Raw genomic sequence first — 22,508 nt, forward strand, 5'->3', positions numbered from 1 at the left:
TGGGTTAAATGTGTAAAGGCTAAAGTTGGGTTTAGCCCACCTTGGAGTGTGCTACTGTAAAAGCTTTATTTGCTGGAAGCAAAGAAGTTCTAAGCCTGTTTTTTAGCCCTGGGCTAAGTGTGGATTGAAAAGCCCTAATGATTGATTTTCATGTTTTCCTAACAAGCAAGTAATATAAAGAAATGTCACAGCTGGGACAAAACGTATGCAGCCAAGTGAAAATGCCTGTAAACATCTAGTTCACACATAGAGAGGCGCTCAGTGTAAAACCTTCGCACACGTTCTTACTGTTCAGAATAAGTCAGGTACAGACAAGTTAGTAAGCCTTGGTCTCAACTCCCAGATCTGTGGACTGACTGATTCATATTGAATCCTTTATAAAAGCCGTATCTGTGCCTTCAGCACAAACAAAAGATTATTTGAAGTTCGATAAAACAGAATTGTACAGCGGGCTTTGGCTATTGACAGTAAACATAGACTTAACCAAAACAGATCATCAATCATAACCGGCAAACGTTACCGGGAAGTTAAGAATGTCATCATTTTTGAGAATCATTCAATTCCAAGACTGCACAGCTTAACACTCTCACCTAGTTAAAATTAGTACAACTTTCCTTCGACAGAGTACAGTAACATGATCGAGGCTTTATTAAACAGGACAGAAAGTCCTATAACCCTCAAATTCAGCCATCCAGGGGAACAAGCCAAGATGGACTTGACTTACGGACTTATTTTACTCAACGCTACTCAAATCTGAAACAAGTGAAACCCGTAGGCTCATTTCAAAGAGAAAACAAGAATCCACAAATTAAGATTAACTAACTTGGAAAGCTGTTCTGAACCTATAATTTTATGTGGGATAAATTTAAATGCAGCTGAAGTAACAGCTCAGTGTCTGCATCTGCAGCTCTGGAAACACGGATTGGCAAAGCTGCTTTTCTGCTGCTTTCCTATTGGATGATAGAACTACTAGTTGGGAGGGGCAGAAGGGGAAGTCTTTTGCAAAACAGTGTTTTGAACACATCTTTTGTGAGTGTTTCCGTGGTCACATGACCTTTTATGAAGCCATATCCTTCTAATCTGCTGTAACCCAATGACAGAGAACACACACAGGAAGTGGGTGTGTTTTGTTTGAATGTGTGAGTCTTGCTCTGCCGGAAGCCCACGGAAGCCAGTCTGGTTGTGAGCAGCTCAGCCTTGAACATGTCTACACTTCTGCTGGCTGTGGGAGTTGTCGTGCTGTCTGCCTACGTTTTCCGTCATGTTGTGGTAAAGGGAAAGCGCTGCACAAGCAAAGCAAAGCTGCATGGAAAAACTGTGATTGTGACCGGTAAGTGAACACTGTTTTGTAGGTTGCTGTGTGTCGTCAGGGGGACTTTAATGTTCACTGGATGTATGCACTATTACAGGACATCAATACACCTGGCATTAAGAAGCAGTATTTAGATCACCTGGCATTAAGAAGCAGTATTTAGATCACCTTTAATAGCTTCCCAGTCAACTTCAGTGCACTTTAGCTGTGACTGCATGACAAGGAGACTTTGAGAAACTACAAAATAAAGTGCAAAAATAGTAGTTATGGTTGAAGTGAGGTATCATGTTAGGTTTGTTACAAAGTCCTATTCTTGAGAAATTGTCTTCTGATATAAAAGGGTTTCTTTCATAAACTTGAGCCATGAGGGACAAAATACATCCTAGTAAACCTGACATGATAGTTGATGTTTTGAATGTTTTTAAACATATATTTTAAAACAAATCCTTAAAATTCAGAACGTGTCCAAGAGTTTGGGTTCATCATCCTTTTAAAGAATTTGAGGTAACCTTTTGTTTGGATAGTCGTATTTCTAACATTTAGTTGAAATTCAACAATTCAACTGTTTGGCTTTAGCTGCAAATATTTGAATAATTTAGTTGAACTTTAGTTACTAACTTAACCTAAATTATACAGGAGTTTACATATAAATACCCAACAAATAATCAGTAAACCATTACAGAATCAGAATTCCTTTATTTATCCCCGAGGGGAAATTCTTTTATGTACATTCTTTTTTGTACGTTGCACTTGCAGTTGTCCCAACCAAGAAACAAAGAGAAGGATATAAAAAATAGGATAAACAACAAGATAAGTATAAATCTAAAAATACAGGTATTTACATGTGTAAATGTGTTACACGGATCTTGTTACATACATTCTGAAACCCTGCTTCCAAAAAGCGACACTGTGTAAATGAAATGAAAGCAGAATGCAACCATTCACAAACAAACTGTGTTTGGCAAAAGTATGTGTTTTGAAAAAGTGTTGAACCTTGCCTCATTCTTGCCACCAAGCCCTTACCAATAACCTGTTTACCAGTGGGATGTTCCAGTCAAGCGTTTTATTTAACATTCCACAGCTTTCCCAGTCTTTTGTTGTTCCTGTCCCAGTTTGCACCAATAAGCATAGATTTACAGAAGTCAATGATCCTGATGAGGTAAAATATTAAATGTATTGTTTTTGAATGTATTCCACAGCAACTTTTTTGGAATCAGGATTGTATAATGTTCCACATTATATGCACAACATTCAACAAACAATTTGTCAACAATTTCTTTTATATTCTCACAAGTTCTAACAGTAGAGTTACAACTTAGCTGTCATGTTCAGAATTTCTTTTGAATGAGATGATGCAAAAATCTATGTAGTAATATTGAAATGACTACATTCAAAACCCTTTATTGGCTTTAACTCAATATCATTTGCTTACTAAATGGGTGGACAATGGCCTTGCCCATGCATTTACACACCTTAGCTTTTACCCCAGAATATTATATTATGAAGAGAGAGAGAGAGAGAGAGAGAGAGAGAGAGAGAGAGAGAGAGAGAGAGAGATCTAGAAGTTGATTATCATTCTCATAACCAGTTCTGCAGATTTTCTTTTGGATTACCCAAGTAAACTGGGAGCCTATCTATCCCATCAAAACTGCACAAATGAAGCAGAAAGACAATGTTACATAACAATGTTTTCATTTGTCCACACCCTGGACCTTGGAATTGAACACTCCAGGCTTTCATCCAGAACAAAGCAGTAAATCAACAAAACAAGCCCACACTGAACAATAATCCAAAATATCTACTATCTACAATTATAACAACCTGTCATGTCCTTTGTAATTTATTATGTTTATTGCATGTATGTTTCTCTCTCTGGGCGGCACGGTGGTGCAGTGGTTAGCACTGTCGCCTCATAGCAAGAGGGTTCCAGGTTGGAATCCCGGTCTGGGCCCTTCTATGTGGAGTTTGCATATTCTCCCTGTGCCTGCGTGGGTTTTCTCCGGGTACTCCAGCTTCCTCCCACAATACCAAAAACATGCACATTAGGTTAATTGGCTACTCTAAATTGCCCCTAGGTGTGAGTGTGAGAGTGTGTGGTTGTCTGTCTTTGTGTGTTGGCCCTGCGATTGACTGGCGACCAGTCCAGGGTGAACCCCGCCTCTCGCCCGTAGTCAGCTGGGATAGGCTCCAGCTCCCCCGCGACCCTGACGGATAAGCGGTATAGAAAATGGATGGATGGATGGATGTTTCTCTCTCTCTTTCATCCTCCCTGTCCTGTCTACCTCTTCGCCCCCCCCCCTTCACCCAGCTGACTATCAGCAGGATGGTTCTCCCTTGTGAGCCGGGTCCTGCTCAAGATTTCTTCCTGTTAAAAGGGAGTTTTTCCTTGCCACTGTCTGCGTGCTTGGAGGTTCAGGCTCTGGGTCTCTGTAAAGCATCTAGAGACAATTTTGATTGTATAAGGTGCTATATAAATAAATTGAAATTGAAACTTTCACCTTCAGGCAGCAACACGGGCATTGGGAAGACTACAGCCATCGATTTGGCTAAACGAGGAGCTAGGGTGATTCTGGCCTGTCGCAGCAAGCAGAGAGGAGAGGCTGCTCTCGAGGAAGTCAAGAGGGTGAGTAATAGAGAGGAACTAAGTTTTCATACCAGCAGGTAGCAGAAGTCTGTTTTGTCATTCAAAAAGGGACTGCATAGATACAAGCTCTTATGATAAAGCTTGCCAAGACAAACGCAGAGAAAATACTTGTCTTTGGTCAAATTTTTTTTTTCCCTTGTACACTGACTTGCTTAGGAAAACAGAACAGGAAACCAGAGTGAATTCTCTCAACGTTGGTCCACAGATGCTCACCAATGGCCCAACACCGAGTCGATGGCCGACCGCTGACTTGTTTCGTGGACATAATAAAACAGTGTTGCAAAGCAGCTAACCTGTTAATCATGTTGCCACACAGACATGACATTAATAACGTTTCCCAAGCATTCACAGTGCTTCTTCTTTATTTTCTATTTACCTACTCATTTAGTAGAAATACTGTTCAATATATTCCACAGGAGAGTGGCAGTAATCAAGTGGTGTTCATGCAGTTGGATTTGGGAAGTCTCAAGTCTGTTCGCAGCTTTGCTGAAACCTTCTTGAAATGTGAATCCAGGCTGGACATCCTCATCAACAATGCAGGTTAGATTGTTCACTGCAGCTTAACTTTGTCATTGTCTGTCTTCAATGCTCATTTCAAATTGAATTTTAGCGACAAGTTCAATGTTTAAAGCAGACAGGCATGATTCTCCTGGATAATTTAACATGGTCAGTGTTTCAGTTTTGGCTCTGACAAAGGTAAGTTTTCTAACCACTTTGGTATGTTGAGCATCATTAGGTACTAGCAATGTTAGCCCTTATAAGATATGAAGCCTTATATTTGAACTTTTAGCTTAATTTAATTGGAACATTTCCTGTTGCTTAAAACACAGTTGAATATTTATATGCATTTCTGAAAGAAGTTTCTGTGGAAGTTGAAATACCGTAATTTTCGGACTATTGAGCACACCTGAATGTAAGCCCTACCCACTAAATTTAAAAAGAAAAAGAAAAACTTGTACATACACAGGCCGCAATTGTCTATAAGCTGCAGGTGTCCATATTGTCAGTCTCTCTTTCATTGTCACTCTGAATGTCACTTTCGTCTTGAGGCAAAATCTATAAATTAGCCGCATTATTGTTTAAGCCGCAGGGTTCAAAGTCTGTGAAAAAAGTAACGGCATATACACTGGAAATTACGGGAATATAAAATTCAGAATTCTACAGCTTTCATTTATTATGACTGATTGTAAACTTACTTGAGAATGGTTTCATGTGCTCTGTAAGTGTGTGTGTGTGTTGTTGATTGTGTTTCATACCCTTTTTCAAAGATTCAAATATTGTTATTGTGAATTTGCTATATGTACAGGACATACTGAAGAATCGAAACACTGTTTCTCTCTCACCTCTCTCACCTAAATTAAAAAGAAAAGAGAAAAAGATCAACATATAACACTTCAGAGTGTTAGAAATGCTTTTGTGTTATTGTCTGGAACCCACCCAGCATAATCTAGTGCATCTTTGAAGGACAACTCAGTTTTTCCTATGTTTTTAATTTTTTTAGCCATCATTAAACACCCACAAAATAATTGTCATCTGAGGGTGAGGTCAAGGTACAGTCATGGAATACCATTGCATAAATTTCACTTAATTCTACTGCACTGTATGACTCCTCAAAATATGCGTTTGAAAATTAAGTTTCATGGTAATTTTACAAACAACACTTTACTGCTAGGTGCAAAACAATTATGCCCTCAGGAGCACACTGAAACACTGTCAAACGCTGTGCAGCCATATACTAGATTCTGACCTGGTCTTGTTTTCTTGTGTGCTGGAGGATAGGCAGGGAATTATTACACTCCCCCCACAGATTTAAGATGGTTTCAATCCTTGCTTGGAAACAAGATTAAGGTTTTTCCATGTTTTTGTCACAGGTATTTTCCTGCAGGGTCAAACAGAGGACGGACTGGGGATGATGTTTGGCGTTAACCACATTGGTCACTTCCTGTTAACCAATCTGTTGCTGGACCGACTGAAGGAGTGTGAACCAAGCAGGGTAGTCAACGTTTCGTCTGTGGGCCATAACTTTGGAAAAATTGATTTTAACTTCTTAAACACACACAAGGCTCTGGGATTGGGAACATCATTCACAGGGATTCTCCAAGTCTACTTCGATAGCAAGCTGTGCAACGTCCTCTTCACCCATGAGCTGGCCAAGAGACTGCAGGGAACTAAGGTCACCTGCTACAGCCTCCATCCAGGTCAGTAGTCAGAGTTATAGATGTTCCAATACCATTTTGTCTTTTCCAATACCAATTCCCATACATGAACTTTGTGTACTGGCTAATAACGAGTACTAATTCAATACCAGTGTGTTAAAAAATATGGAGATATGTATTACAATTTTTAACCGCTGTATACCACTATCCCTGTATGGATGTCATATTATGGATATGCTCAAACAAGTCATCTGTCATTTTTGGATATTAGCTACTTGTGCAGGAAAAGTTCTTGTTTGTTGCATACAGGAGTATGAGACCATGGTGGAAAGTATTAGGGTCCTTTAACTAACAAATAATTACACTTGTGCACTAACCATTATTGACTCCAGCATTGTAGGTAGCATTGGAGGTATTTCCAATACTTGTACTGGTATTAGAACAACTTTACCTCTTTGGTGCAGACCTAAATATCTTGACACCAGGAAAAACAGAAAGACAGTCCAAACCAGGCAAATAACAAACTTGAAAGCAATGGTGTGAAACAACAACAAAGCAACATTAGACAGTATGGCAAGGAAGGAGCAGGCTAAATACTGTAGGGTTGATGATGGAGAGTGTGAACAGGTGAGCAGGTGGGTGAGGAAGGCCTGTTGACTAGAACCATAGTGAAAGGGCTATAGTATAGAGAGTGATGGGTGGGGGGAGGGATAGATATTTCCTGGAAACTGTATGTAATTTATAATAACACAAATACATACAATGGTGCTTAAGATCACATTCTTTTATATTTTTGCAGGAGCTATCAACTCCGAGCTGGGAAGGAACACTAGTGGGGTACTGCAAATGCTCCTGAAGCCCATGACAACTTTTTTCTTTAAAAACACCGTCCAGGGAGCTCAAACTACTCTGCACTGTGCTCTCCAGGAGGGGATCGAACCTCTTAGCGGCCGTTACTTCTCCAACTGCACTGTGAGAGAAGTCTATGCTAAAGCCAAGGATGACGCTGCAGCAAAGAAGCTGTGGGAGCTCAGTGAGAGACTGTGTGGTCTTTCATAAAAAGCTCTACATCAAATTCCTGTTGGGTTATCATTGTTTATATCAGATTTTAATTGTGGGAAGATATCTTTGAAAGCACATGACACATTTTGTTTGGAAAGCCCTGTGCCACATCATTCCTCTCCTAATATCATAACAGACAGATGGTCTAACAGAGGAGTTTATAAAACACTGTTTAAATTGTTTGTTTGTACTTTGAATGCATAAGATATTTATGCAGATATTATATTGATTATATAATAACTTGCAAGCTCCCAAATTTGGAGAGATTGCATTGTGTATCTTGAATTATTGATGCCAAATGTAATTAAACAATCAAGCTACTGGGATTTTTAATAGGCCCTGAAAAGCATTCTGTTCTAGGTAATGGACTGTCATGAACAAACCTGTACACATTAAAAGTTTTTGGTTTCACTGGTTTAGACTGGGTGGGGCATGTAGTTAAAAGGTAACGGCTGGTATTAAATCAATTTGAATTTAACACTGTAAGAAAAATAAAATGATGACAGACTACATTGCAGTTTACATTCATTTATAGTAAATGAACACTGATTGTTATGTAGTGAGAGAGGAATAATAAGTGTTACAGAGAAATTCTGAAGAAACGAAGCTTCAGGAGCCTCTTGTGAGCCTACAAGAGGCTTGTATCTTTACTCTAGACTTTTAGAAGAGAGCCACAACCAAATAAGAGAGACATTACATTTTGTCTGTAGATCTTCCTTGAATCAATCAGTTACGAAATGAATGACCTCCTGTTAAGAGAGTTAGTTGGAATGCACGTAATATGAATGAGATATGACTGTGCTGTAGACATCTTGATGTGTTTATTCTGGTGACTGCACTGTACTGCTATGCAAAGTCAGATGTGCAGCCAGAGCCGGGACTGCCTACATCTATTCCAGATTTGTGTTCTCAGATGCATATTCTGTATGAGCACAGTATATGCCTGTGGGCATGTTATGAATGAATAGCATTGATACTGCAGTATCAGTAGAGACTGTTTGACATTTTGAATTCTCCCTGAAGGATGATTTTGAGGGATATGTACACACACCACACTTTGGAACTTGCAAAATTGAGACTAATGACATTATTCAAAGTGGTTTTGCAACAAAATCCCTGTTATTTTCATCTTGGGACTTTCCCGTGTGTTCACACATGCTGGACTCAGTGACATTACAAACTTGACTGTAGTGCTACTTACTTACCTTTTGCAGGGTTTGCTGCTAGCCAGTGCAATCAAATAAGGCAGAGTAAATCATCTGATAAACACTTATGATTTAATGGAAATATAACATTCTGAAATAGCAACAATTTTTGGAAAATTGATATTAGACTGAATAAATCATCATGAACAGTAGCAAAGACCATAAAGCATTTTTTTTCTTTCTTTCTTTTTTTTTTTTTTTTGCAAATCAGGTGAGAGTTAATCATTGTATTTAACAGCCATAATCAATACTTCTGGCTAATTTACACCTAGTTCAGTTTTACCAATTCAGATTCAAAACATGAGCTGACAACTCAGCTTCCTGGAACACCCCAAAGCCTTTCAAGTACAAAATTCCATGGGATGTGGTATTTCCGTGGAAATGTGGATTTTGTATCATTTGACTACAATGGAGACAATAAAGACTTGTTGTACCTTTTTAGAACGTTTTGTTTTGAACACTGATCTAAAAACATTTGTATTTTCATTTAAGTTTTTTTATATAGCGCCAATTCACAACAAAAGTTATCCCATGACACTTTCTAATTAGATCAGGTCTAGATCAACAACTTAATTCATTTTGTGGGCCAACACTTTTTGTAGTTTCTGTAGTTAGCAACACTTCAATGGCAATAAATAATAATTTAACTACTTCAATTACTGCAGATATTAATGTAGTTGTACTATCAACAAGCTACTGCAAAATGTAGTCAAACTATTAATTTAATTACACTACCTTATATCCATTGTATTTATTGCATTTACATGTGAATTCCTCCCTGGAACAATGACAACTAAAATTTAAATCTTCCTCTGTGTGTCTAAGACTTTTCCACTGACTCTGTATGCATTTTATGTGCCTGTAAATCTGTTCAAGGAAAAATATTACAATAAACAATGGATGATTAAACTGAACAAACAGTTGTCTGCACTTTAATGAAAAAAATATTTATCTAGCAAACATGGAAGTCATGTTTAGCTGGCATGCCGTGGTAGCATGGTATACCACTGATGCACATCAAACTACTTCTTAATCTAGTATGAAAAGCTTTTACTCGTTTTTTCTGTAAAGCATGGAACTCTATTAGAAATGAAATGAAATTATTTGCAAATTCAAATGCAGTCTTCCAGGTTGAATGGATTGTGGTTCACATCCAGGCTTGCCCTTTCACTGCCACGCCACTCCTCACCTACCAGAATAAAAGACCAGCTGAACCTGATTGTTCAGCTGAGTCACTATGACTTAGCAACTTATATGACTGCAGTAGGTGTATTGCATGTAGTGTGTTGTGTTTGGTGTGTGTGCAACCATTCTGAATGTAATCAAATCACCAAGAAAAGGCTTGTGTGGAAAATCTGTTTTAATAGGAGCATGTGTTAATGACTGCATCTATCATCTTTTTTGCACTTACTGTTTTAATTGTATGCAATCCATTGCTTTTGTTGTACCGAGTGGAAACCTACACAACAAAGAGATAGCAACTGTCTTTAGACATTCCTGCATGAATAAAAGTCAGACTCCATGAAATTAGCTTTGTTTTGGTCTCCCACAGAAAATGTATGAGGACCACTGAGCTTCCAACCAAATAATCCATAAATTCGACCTATAAATGTTTTTCTCATCAAAATCTGGGAGTTGCTCCAACTAGCAACCCAATAGCCCCCCTCTTCTGCCCACATCACCCTCCTCAGTGTATGCAGGACTTCAAGAGGCTGTTACACCCCCCCCCCCCCCCACTCTGCCCATGCCTACCATGCAAATTACACACTACCCCAGACTATATTTAGTTTATTGACCCAACTGTCAAAACATGTGTTTCTTTTTTCATTTATCATTGTCTGTGTGCTGGAAATGTCAATAAAAAAGGAAAAATGACATTACAGTAGGCCTGGTTACTTGACAAATCAGCAATGAGTAATTTAATCAAGCCATAGTCCAAATTATGAACTGTGTGCTTACTGACCCTTACTTCTGAATTTCATTTCAAGGTGTGTTTTTTACAATCCAACCACAGATGAGGTCACACATCCTTTATCATTATTATCATTAGTTTAACTATGTGCAGTCAGATTTCATTTTTATAAACCTATATTAGATCATTCCTGTGTAATGGACTGCAAAATCTGCTTCTATGTTTTATGTAATATCTTTGCTGGTATAAACTGGATATCACCAGAGGTACAGAGGAAGGCAGAGAGAGTATTTTATAATACTATACTAATGTTACAAGGCTGTATCTTGTTTGGGCTGCATTTTCTCTTAGACAAAATTTTACTTTTGAAAAAGTATGGCTACAGCCAGTTCAGTCAATTCAGACAGTTAAGTCATGCTACTCTGGAAGTCATTTTCTTCCCAGTATGGCGAAGACATGGCCCGCCCTACTCTGTCTTTGATTGTTTTGGGTTTAAGCATGAAGCTTGATGATTGGTTATAGGCTTATTCGGCAAAAGATTGCTGGAGTAAGCCAATCAGAAACAGAGAAGAGTGGATCTTGGCTTCGCCATCCTGTAAAAATTATTGCTTACCGGGAGGCTCAACCGGATGTTGCTGAATCAGAAACGGTCACAGTTTAATGGTCCTTCAAAACAAATTACGTACCATAAAGGTGAAATTAACAGTGTAGTTCTAAATTATTTCATTTTGACACTCCGGTCAATCGGACCCTATGTTGTCTTGAAAACAAAACATTAATTGTCATACTTTCATGCTTTGCAAACGTAAACGTGTTTTGTTAGTTCACACAGAATTTGTTTGAAAGTCTTGACCGGAATTATACGATTCTAGTGAACTTGACGTCACTGTTGTCAATTCAGTGTGCGCGGTTCAGAGATGTCGGCGTTGCTATACTTGGTAGCGGGAGCTGTGTCCTCTTATGTCCTGATATACTACGGTGTGTTCAGAGGAGCTAGGTGCGCAAGTTCAGTGAAGCTAAAGGGGAAGACGGCCATTGTAACAGGTATCGGGTCCTGCCTGTCAGCTCCTGCTAAAGCGTTAGCTTCATTCTTACTCTTGGTTCATCTTCATACAGAGTAGGAGCCGGTCTTTATTGTCAAACACCTGCCGAAGTGGTGTTCTGTGGTCAAAGCTCTACAGGATCACCTTTCACCAGCTTGCACAATATTACCTACTGGTCCACTGACAAACACAGTCAGACTAAGAGGCGTAAACAAAGCTGAAACAACAGCCAGCTAAATGCTGTCTCAGAGTACAGTTTGCTTATAGCTAAGAAACTGACTTATGTAGTGCCCCATCCCAAACAAAAGTTGTCTCATGACATTTTCCGATTGAAGCAGGTCTAGACCAAGCTCTTTAATTTAATTTCTGGTACAGAGAGAAACCCAACAAAACCCCCATGGACAAACACTTGGAGAAGAAAAACTTCCGTTCAGAAGGCAGAAACCTCAGAGCAGACCCCGGCTCTAGGTGGGCAGCCAGAGAGAGAAGCAGAATCAGAGGGGAAGAAGTCAAGTTAGTGACATGCATTAATGGGACATGCATGTGTATGGAAGGAGAATTGGAGGAGGAGAGAGAAGCTCAGTGCATCATGGGAGATCCTCCTGCAGTCTAAGCCTATAGCAGCATAACTAGGGGCCAGCCTAAGCCAGCCCTATTTATAAGCTTTATCAAAAAGGTAAGTTTTAAGTCTCCTTCTGAATGCCGAGACGGTGTCTGCCTCCTGGACTGAAACCAGAAGATGGCTTGATAACTAAAGGCTCTGGTTCCTGTTCTACTTTTAGTGACTCTGGGAAGCACAAGTAACCCTGCATCCTGGGATCGTAGAGTTCTAGCCGCATAATAAGTTACTATGAGCTCTTTGAGAAAAGATGGCGCCTGACCAGTTAGGGTTTTGTATGTGAGGAGGAGAATTTTAAAATCTATTCTGAATTTTATAGGCAGCTAGTGTAGAGAAGCCAATTTGGGAGAAATACACTCTAACATGAGTTCTTGTCAGTACATGTGCAGCAGCATTCTGGATTAGTTTTTTTAGGGGCTTAGTATTAAAATTATTAATGTTATTATTATTAGCCTGATTACAGGGAGTTGCAATAGTTAAACATAGAAGTAATACATGCATAGACTAGTTTTTCAGCATCTTTTTGAGACAGAATGTGCCTAACCTTTGCAATATTGTGAAGGTGAAAGAAGACAGTCCTTGAAATTTGTGCTATGTGTGCGTTAAAGGACATATCCTGATCAAAAATAACTCCCACACTTCACAATAACTTCAGTTTAAACGTGGGAAATTGCATGAAATTGCCAGTTTGATCTGATAAATAAGACTGAAACCAGCTTAACACAGTTCCCTTAATGCCAAATAAGTGTTCCAGTCTGTCTAATAAAATATAATGGTCAATAGTAGCAAATGCAGTGCTAAGGTCTAACTATACGAGTACAGAGAAGACAACCTTGTCTGATTTAAGGAGAGGTTTGATTACAGGTACTTTTAAGGGCTGTGGTACTTAGCCAGAGACAGATTTGTCGTATCTGGTGGGGAAGTGCTAAGTCGGGGTGAAACTTCTTTAAACACCTTAGTTGGGATAGGGTCTAAGAGGCATGTTGTTGGTTTAGATTAAGAGATCAGTGAGTTTAGTTGGTGAAGGTCAATGGGAGAAAAGCAGTCAAGATAATTGTCTGGTCCTATAGCTGTTTCCAAGGCTTCTCTGTTTGAAGGTAGTTCAATACCAGTTGAGGGTAGGAGGTGATGAATTTTGTCTCTAATGAGTAAAATTTTATCATATAAATAACTGAATCGTTTTCCTGCACAGGAAGCAACACTGGCATTGGCAAAGCCACGGCTCTAGATCTGGCAAAGAGAGGAGCCAGGGTGATCCTTGCCTGCCGCAGCAAGGAGAAAGCGGAGGCTGCTGCTTTTGACATCCGCAGAGTGAGTATGGCTAGAGAAGCCATCCATAGTGCTGTGTTTCCCATCAGGCGTTCATGGAGAGCACCGAGAATTCCATTTCAGATATCAGTAGATAGTATATTGACTAATCTAAAAATTGTGACTATAAAGCATATACACTGTATTGACAAAAGTATCCAGACACATCTCTTTCTGGGCTATTTTTCAGAGGTTGGGCTAGGCCTCTTACTTCCAGTGAAGAGAAATCTTAATACTTCAGCGGGATGAGGGTTTTGTCTTCGACCTCAGCACTGCATTTGATACCGTTGACCATTTTATTTTATTTGTGCTCTGACCGGTATTATTCACCCTATATATGCTCCCCATTTTTTACATTATTAGTAAACATTCAATACATTTTCACTGTTACGCAAAGTTACGCTATATTTATCAATGAAACCAGATTAAGCCTTTCAGCTTTCCAAACATGCATTAAAGACATAAAAACCTGGATGACTTGCAATTTTCTACTTCTAACCTCAGACAAAACTGAAGTTATTGTGCTGGCCAATTTATTTTGTATTATAGCTACCTTGGATGGCATTACCTTGCCATGCAGCCCCACCGTAAGAAATCTGGGAGTTATTTTTGATCAGGATATGTCCTTTAACTCACAAATAGCTCAAATTTGACTGCCTTTGTTCACCTTCGCAACATTGCAAAAATTAGGCACATTCTGTCTCAGAAAGATGCTGAAAAACTAGTCCAAACATTTATTACCTCCAGGCTGGACTATTGCAACTCCCTGTTATCAGGCTGCCCCAATAAGTTCATAAAGACTCTCCAACGAATCCAGAATGCCACAGCATTTCTACTGACAAAACCTCATATTAGAGAACATATTTCTCCTGTATTGGCTTCTCTACACTGGCTACCTGTAAAATTCAGAATACATTTTTAAAATGTTCCTCCTTACATACAAAGCCCTAAATTGTCAAGCGCCATCTTATCTGAGAGAGCTCCTTATTATTGCTTATTCCTTATTATCCAACCAGAATTCAACACGTCAGGATGCAGGGTTACTTGTGGTTCCTAGACTCAGCAAAAGTAGAACCAGAGCCTTTAGTTCTGAGGTTTCGACCTTCTAAAACAAAGTTCTCGCCTCTGTTACCAAGTGCTTGCTCATGGGGGTTTTGTTGGGTCTCTCTAAAAATCGAATTAAAGAGTTTGGTCTTCTAATTGGAAAGTGTCATGAGACAGCCGTTGTTGTGATTTGGTGCTATGTAAATAAATTGAACTGAATTGTACTGAATTATATACTGTAATCAGATTTCCTCCAAAATCCAATACAGTTTGGCAGCACAGACTGTAGCCACCAGAATGATCGTACAGTTGAATCAGCACCACTCTAAACAATTTTAACACAAACTGAACATTATGTTCATTAAGGAGAGCTCAGTTGCATGACTGTTGGATTCTCCATTAGATTTAGCTTGGCCTTCAGAGGATTGCAGATTGTCCACACTGTCAACATCAATCAGACTGCAGGAAACAACATTTTTAGTATTTTCAAGTGTATTTTCAAATGCTGAAAATCATAATTTTAAAAAATTTATTTTTTTAAATGTATTTTTCACTTTTGTTCAGTTTGGTTAGTGTGTGTTACAGCTGGACCATAGACAGTGTAAGTGGACAGCAGTAAAGTGAAAGTCTTCAGTACAGCACAATGTTTATATTGTAAATTATGGTCACATTTAGAGTAAATCAGACAATATAGCAAGTTATGCTTTGGGATGTGTGATTTCCATTCACCCGGGGTTCTCAGGCTACGAACCCATAGTCCACATGGTGGTTCCATTCACTACAGTCTGTGTGCCAGACTAACCAAGCATTCATGTCCTTCAGGAGAGTGGAAATAATCAGGTGGTGTTCATGCAGTTGGATTTGGCAAGTTTCAAGTCAGTTCGCAGCTTTGCTGAAAATTTTCTGAAGACTGAACCCAGACTGGACATCCTCATCAACAATGCAGGTGAGAATGTTAAAACACAATGGAATATCTCTTTCCATGGTTCATGATTTGTTTATTAATTTATTTATTTTAAGTACTCTAAGTGATTGAACCACTCTGCGTTTCAGGTGTAATGAGTTCAGGACACACTGAGGATGGTTTCGGCATGACGTTCGGGGTAAACCACTTAGGTCACTTCCTGCTCACCAACCTTCTCCTGGAGCGCCTGCAGCAGTGTGGTCCCAGTCGCGTGGTCACTGTGGCTGCACTTCTGCACCGCTTTGGCAATATTGACTTCCCTCTGCTGTCTTCCAACAAGGACTTAGTGTCTGGTCAGTCTGCCTGGCACAACTTTCAAGCCTACTGCAACAGCAAGCTGTGTAATGTACTCTTCATCAGGGAGCTGGCCAACAGACTGGAGGGCACCAGTGTGACCTGCTACAGCCTTCACCCAGGTCAGTGCTTGCTGTACCTTTTGTAGAGGTATATAACATATCCTCTGGCAGCTACCTTGGAGGTCAAGACCCAGCTTGAAAGCATTTTCATTCCAATTCTTTTCTCCTGTTTAACGGATTCAAGACTGTTAGACCTCTGCACCACACCCAATTTTTAGCCACCGTTTTTACTACAAGAAATGTAGGAAAAAAATGTTGCCTTTGATCACACAAAGCTCCCCTGCTGTTGTGAAAAGGGAATCAGAGGTTTGAAAAAAAATTTTTTGGGCAACTTTATAAAAACATCTTACTGACAAAGACAATCAACAGTGCAGACACGGACAGAGAGAAAATGGTGAGCAGTGAGTGTTCAGTCAGGGACCAGAGGCTTGTACTACAAAGCAAGTTCAACATACCAGGATTATCTAATGTCACTGACGCTACAAAAGCAATCATGCAAAGTGGTCAGATGAAGGTTATCAATTTATCATAAGTCAGCCCGGGATTTCTCAATTTAACCAATAGCACATTCCTATAAAAGAGCATAACAGCATGACAGTGACATAGAAAAAGAACAGCTATTGTGGTATAATTTCTAAGTAAGTTGTGATGAGGTGATGACGTTGTAGTATGCAATGCCATATGATAGCATGAAGTAGTCATGTTATGTTCTGATTATGATTGAAACAAAAGCAAGATACAGCTGTATTAAAAAGGTACAACTGTTGAAGGGCCTGTAAGCTATGGAAGGTAAAAAACTGTGTAAGTGTGAACTGTTTATGATAGTGAAACACTGTCTAAGTAACCTCATTATAATCACTGTAAGCCTTAAAAGAACATCTTATTGTAATCTTGCATAAAACAATTATTTTTAAAAAATATGATACAAAGAGGTCTAGAAATAATGGTGTAAACTGTGTTTAAGAAGTAATTAAAAAAATAAGTAAATAAATGGAAAACCCTGGCCAAGGGTTTCAGGCCAAGGAATAGACAAGCAGGTGCAAGATAAATCAAAAATGATACCCCCAGGGCTGACCCAGGGCAGAAAGATGACTTAATGGTGTAAAAAAAAAGATTGTAAAGGGATGGACAATAGGCCTGGAAAGGTCCAGACCCTAAGGTAGAAGGTGAAGCCTCCAGCCATTTTATTCAGAGCCCTTCATGTGTACTCGAACGGTGTACTAGAACGGTTCTCCTTTTTTGTCGGCATTAAAGTCTTTGCTGCTCAGAATCCTCCTGTTGATGATTCTACTGGACTTCAAGAGAAGATTTTTCCTGAACAATTAGACACAGCTAAAACTTAGAATTTAATGTTTTGTGGTCCTGAGCCTCGACTCTGAGTCCACACGACACTATAAAAAAAGTGCAGCAAAAAATCCTTGAAAAGTTGGATGTGAACAGAATATGACAACGCATTTGTAATTCATGAGCAGCCCCTGAATATACTATGTAGAGTACAGGCAGTCAACAGAAGCAGGCAGATGGTGTACTGTGGACCAACACAGAGTAAGAGCACGTCCAGTAGACTGTGGGTGGCTGTGGCTCAGGAGGTAGAGTGGTGAAACTCGTTGACACCGAACCCCAAATTGCAGAGTGTTGTGTCAATTGTTATCGCTTCTGATGAGCAGATGGCACCTTGAATGGGATCTTCTGCCAGCAGCATACGAATGTTTGAGTAAAGTGCATTCAGTGGTAAGTCAGACTAGAAGAGTGCTATATAAGTACCGTTTTTTTTTTGTTTTTGCAAATTTTGCCCTGCTGGGGACAACATTGATTGGAAACAGTGACATTTTCTGACACAATAATGTGAATCAAGGTACAATGAAAGTTAGTGGATGGTATTTGCAGTGAAAGTTTGGACTGCAACTTCATACCATGAATGTCTTTATCAGTAAACATGGAGCACTTCAGCCAAACATCACATTTCTTTAACTTTTTTTTCTTCTCAGGAGTCATCTACACAGAATTGTGTCGCAGCATGAGCCTGTGGCAGCAGCTCCTCATAATGCCCTTTGCCAAGCTCTTCTTCCTGGACCCCAATGGGGGGTCTCAGACCACCCTGTACTGTGCCCTGCAGGAAGGCGTTGAGCCTTTCAGCGGACGCTACTTCTCTAACTGTGCGCTACAACAAGTGGGAGCCAAAGGACGAGATGATGCCCTGGCAAAGAAGCTGTGGGAAGTGAGCGAGCGGTTAACCAATTTATCTTAAGAGACATACACCTAATTAAGAAGCTCTGGGTACTGTATGAATACTCTGTGCCTTTTCAGGGACCTCAACAGGATTCTTATTCTTGCTCACTCTGTTTTAAGGGTTACTTTCTTATAGTCTCATACATGTTTGTGTTAGTGGATCTTGTGAAAAATGACAGTGTTTCTGTTATCACAATCTTTCACTTTACATAGACAAACAAAGTGAAATGTTAATCTATATTTGTACCATCTACTAGTTTTAGAACTGTCAGTAACACATTGTCATTTCACAGCAAAAAGGTTCTCAGTTCAAACCCCTTCGTGGCTGAGCAATTCTCACTGGATTCTGTATGGAGTTTGCATTTTACCTCTGGATAATCCGGCTTCATTAACCATAGATGTGAATGACTGCTAGATGAACTGACCATGCCCAGAGTCCGCATGAGCCCGCTCAGGATGAGCGATGATAGATAATGGATGGATGGTCCTCTGTTCCCTCAAAGGCCAACCTACCCAAACACCAAAGATGTAAACCTCAAAATTGCTTGTTGTAAACATTCAAATTATGAAATTAGATGTGGCCTTAATGTGAGGTGTATATTCTGCTTTACAAGCTCAGTGTGTCAGTAGTAGTAATTATAGTAATTCTAGATACTGACAGACCGGAGTGGGATATCAAATTTTACCATCAGGTGTCACATGTGGCTCAGCTGCTGTTGAGTAGGAAGTACTGAGAGCCCACGAATGAGAGTATAACGGAACCACAATCATCAGGACAACTTTTCTTCTTCTAAGACTAAACTTCAAAATAATAAATAAAATAAGACTTCAGCCTGGTGCAACTTGAGCAAAGATGGCAGTAGTTATAGTAGCATCAGCAGCATTAGCATCAGGTTGCTTCCATCCAGACCTCACAGACCTCTGCTCAAGATGTTTCTCTTCAGTATACATATAAATAAATCATGTCTTGGCCCTTCCCTCTCAGTGCTAAAAATGATGACAGAGAAGTGAGACTGAAAACCTGTGAGTCTGTTTTATTTTTCAGTGGAACTTTTTCACTACCAAATACACTGCCTGGCCAAAAAAAAGTCGCCACCTGGATTTAACTAAGCAAAGAGGTACGAGCCTCCTATTGGATAATTACTGCATGGGCGATTATCTTTCAGCTGGCAACAAGTTATTTAACCCCAACTGATGCAATGAGTTGCTTCTCATTTCTTAAACAACCATTTTAAAAGACACATCCCGTGGTTGTGGAAAAAGATGTTACCGTAGTTTGTTTGAGAAGGGTCAAATCATTGGCATGCATCAAGCAGAGAAAACATCTAAGGAGATTGCAGAAACTACTAAAATTGTCCAACGCATTATTAAAAACTGGAAGGATAGTGGGAACCCATCGTCTTCGAGGAAGAAATGTGGCCGGAAAAAAAATCCTGAATGATCGTGATCGGCGATCACTTAAATGTTTGGTGAAATCAGATCAAAGAAAAAGAACAGTAGAACTCAGGACTATGTAGTGAAAGTAAGAGCATTTCCACGCGCACTATGCGAAGGGAACTCAAAGGATTGGGACTGAACAGCCGTGTAGCCTTAAGAAAACCACTAATCAGTGAGGCTAACCGGAAAAAAAGGCTTCAATTTGCTAGGGAGCATAAAGATTGGACTCTGGAGCAATGGAAGAAGGTCATGTGGTCTGATGAGTCCAGATTTACCCTGTTCCAGAGTGATGGACGCATCAGGGTAAGAAGAGAGGCAGATGAAGTGATGCACCCATCATGCCTAGTGCCTACTGTACCAGCCTGTGGGGGCAGTGCTATGATCTGGGGTTGCTGCAGTCGGTCAGGTGTAGATTAAGCAACAGTATGTGCTCAAAGAATGAGGTCAGCTGACTACCTGAATGTACTGAATGACCAGGTTATTCCATCAATTTTTTCTTCCCTGATGGCACGGGCATATTCCAAGATGACAATGCCAGGATTCATCAGGCTCAAATTGTGAAAGAGTGGTTCAGGGAGCATGAGACATCATTTTCACAAATGGATTGGCCACCACAGAGTCCAGACCTTAACGCCATTGAGAATCTTTGGGATGTGCTGAAGAAGGCTTTGCACAGCGGTCAGACTCTACCATCATCAATGCCAGATCTTAGTGAAAAAGTAATGCAACACTGGATGGAAATAAATCTTGTGACACTGCAGAAGCTTATCGAAACAATGCCACCGCGAATGCGTGCTGTAATCAAAGCTAAAGGCGGTCCAACGAAATATTAGAGTTAGAGACCTTTTTTTTTTTGGTGGCGACTGGTCATAGCAGAAGGCCGTCTACACTGAGTCTGGTTCTGCTCGAGGTTTCTGCCTGTTAAAAGGAAGTTTTTCCTCGCCACTGTGGCCAAATGCTTACTCAGTGTGGGGTTTTGCCCTGGGACCTGTTTCTCTCTGATTCTCTTCTCTTTGGTTCTTTGTGGTGTTTACACACCTATAAAGTGTCTTGAGATAACTATGTTTCTGTTTTCTAACGCAATTGTTTCAATGCCAATGTTTATTTTATCAATTTTGTATTCGATACCAAATTTTATTTCCAATGCCATTTGACTCCATGGATTCACTCTCTGGCTGAAGCCACCATGCTGCACATAGGTGAATAACATACTCATTGAAAATAAGCTTACCAGGCTTGATGCCAGAATCACACTAATTGAAGTACTGCACAGGGAATTCCAGGCTGTCTGCCAAAGGGTAGAATAAGGAACAAATAGGCACACTCACTGTGGAAAATAAATAACTACAACACTCTGTTACCACCCTGCTCACCTGTGTTGTCTTTGAAGACAAAACCATGAAAGAAACTTACAAGCAAACAGCCTGAGAGACAACTGAGTTTTCGCCAGCATTCCTGAACAAACACCTGACGCTCCTGAAAAACCACTGAAGTTCAGAACAGCCCCACAGCTGCATAGACACAAAACACCTCCCTGCTGTCTCATCGTGCTGGTGTTTATATTTCTATATTTACATTGTGTGTACACCCTACATCAAGTCACTGCATCATCAGGCAAACACACACACACACAGATCCCACCATTAAATCAACAGACATCACCTTGTTCTTTGACTTGACTTATTAATTTGCCTGTATGCAATGTTTTGTTTTGCTCTTATTATCCTGTTTAAGGACAAAATTAATGAAATGAGAAAGAACATAATTTTTCGTACTTCCTGGAGATGTTTTTTATTCATAGTTTGTTCACAAAGTCAGTTATGACAACAGAGATCAATAAGAATTGCAGCTGTTACTGCTGTACAATCCGTGACACTGCTTCGTGTTTCTGTGTGTTTTAACATTTTGCGCTTGCACTAGATTTTATCAGTCTATCACCTTCAACCCTGATTGCTATCAGTCACAAATTCCAGTCAGAATGACTTTGCAGAAATCAGTGCATTATATGGAGATGGCTGTGGGGATGACTATCAATTAATTATTGCATTTATGTAGCACTTTCTAGTCTGACTCCTCAGAGCACTTTACAACACAATTCACCACTTCCACCCAGTCACACACACATACATTTATACACTGATGGCAGATAATGCCACGGATGGTCCTGCTCATCGGGAGCAATACAGCAGTTCCAATCCAAAGAGCCCCAGAGTATTTCTAAGCTCAGCCATTCACACATCCACTCATACATCTGGGGCAGTTTGGGGTTAAGTGACTTGCCCAAGGACGCTTTGACATGCTGCCGGAACTGGGACTTTCCCATTCCTGATCCACAGCCACAGATAATATGAACCCTGAACTGAAGATGATATTGCACTTGTAAGTGCAGCTGTGGTAACAGCTTACATTGTTTTAAATGAAGTAAAAATGTTATATTTCGCTGTCTGCTGCTAGGGTACATACAACTACTTCTGCCACTATTGGTTATGGGGTGACAGAAAAGCAGCAAAAGAGGAGAGGAGTACTACTGTACTGCTGGTTAAGAGCAAGATAAGTCAGAATTGAATCATTCATGAAAAATGGCTACATTTTCCTCATGAAATGCCATGTCTGTTTCAGAAGCTGATTAGGGTGGGATCTTAGTCTCCTAAAACTTTTTTGAACATTTGAATCCACTGGAGACCGTCTATATTCATTGTATCCACAGGGGGGCAGTAGCGTAGCACAGCTCAAACAACAGAAACCACAGCATCTCTTTATGCTGTTCCTTAGCTGTTGTTGCTTGGAGCAAGGTTGTTGAGGACCTTAACCCAGCAGACCTATGGATTCTGTTCATTATGAGCACTGATTATTAACACGGGTAGCCATGAAAGCCGGGTCAGTTGTGTGTGTTAAGAAAGGTGCTCTCGTAATTACTCAGTAGGACATTCTTCTGCACAGGCTTCGCCTTTAACCTCAGTGTTGGTGGGGAGGAACACACTTCCACGATCGATTCCTATCTCCTCCTGCCTTCAGCTATCCCTCTGTCCCCTTCCTTCACCCCCTCCTCTCTGCTGTCTCTACTGCATGCTGAAAGGACCTGTGGTAAACTTGAATCCTCCTTGAGTAGCAGCTTTAATGACAATCTTTTCTTTATCCCGTTACAGTTCAGCACTTCACCTTACCCATTCCACAACACCGCCAGGGGCAACAGGTCATTAAGTTCAATATCAACCCA

The 22,508-nt window shown here is 40.0% G+C and overlaps 2 protein-coding genes across 2 annotated transcripts; both read left to right on the top strand.

The window, feature by feature from the left end:
• The first annotated feature begins 1,136 nt into the window (after nt 1-1,136).
• On the top strand, nt 1,137-7,686 carry LOC124059386 (dehydrogenase/reductase SDR family member 13-like). Its single transcript, XM_046389331.1, has 5 exons — nt 1,137-1,330; nt 3,817-3,935; nt 4,373-4,496; nt 5,828-6,154; nt 6,912-7,686. Exons 1-5 carry the CDS (start codon nt 1,204-1,206, stop codon nt 7,169-7,171), a joined length of 957 nt encoding a protein of 318 aa, XP_046245287.1. The 5' UTR covers nt 1,137-1,203; the 3' UTR covers nt 7,172-7,686.
• Nucleotides 7,687-11,157: 3,471 nt separating this feature from the next.
• On the top strand, nt 11,158-21,056 carry LOC124059304 (dehydrogenase/reductase SDR family member 13-like). The gene is made up of 5 exons (XM_046389186.1): nt 11,158-11,335; nt 13,146-13,264; nt 15,128-15,251; nt 15,359-15,685; nt 17,614-21,056. Exons 1-5 carry the CDS (start codon nt 11,209-11,211, stop codon nt 17,871-17,873), a joined length of 957 nt encoding a protein of 318 aa, XP_046245142.1. The 5' UTR covers nt 11,158-11,208; the 3' UTR covers nt 17,874-21,056.
• The last annotated feature ends 1,452 nt before the right edge of the window (nt 21,057-22,508 follow it).

Source organism: Scatophagus argus, chromosome 5 (assembly GCF_020382885.2).
Source record: "Scatophagus argus isolate fScaArg1 chromosome 5, fScaArg1.pri, whole genome shotgun sequence".
In the NCBI taxonomy this organism is placed as follows: Eukaryota; Metazoa; Chordata; class Actinopteri; family Scatophagidae; genus Scatophagus; species Scatophagus argus.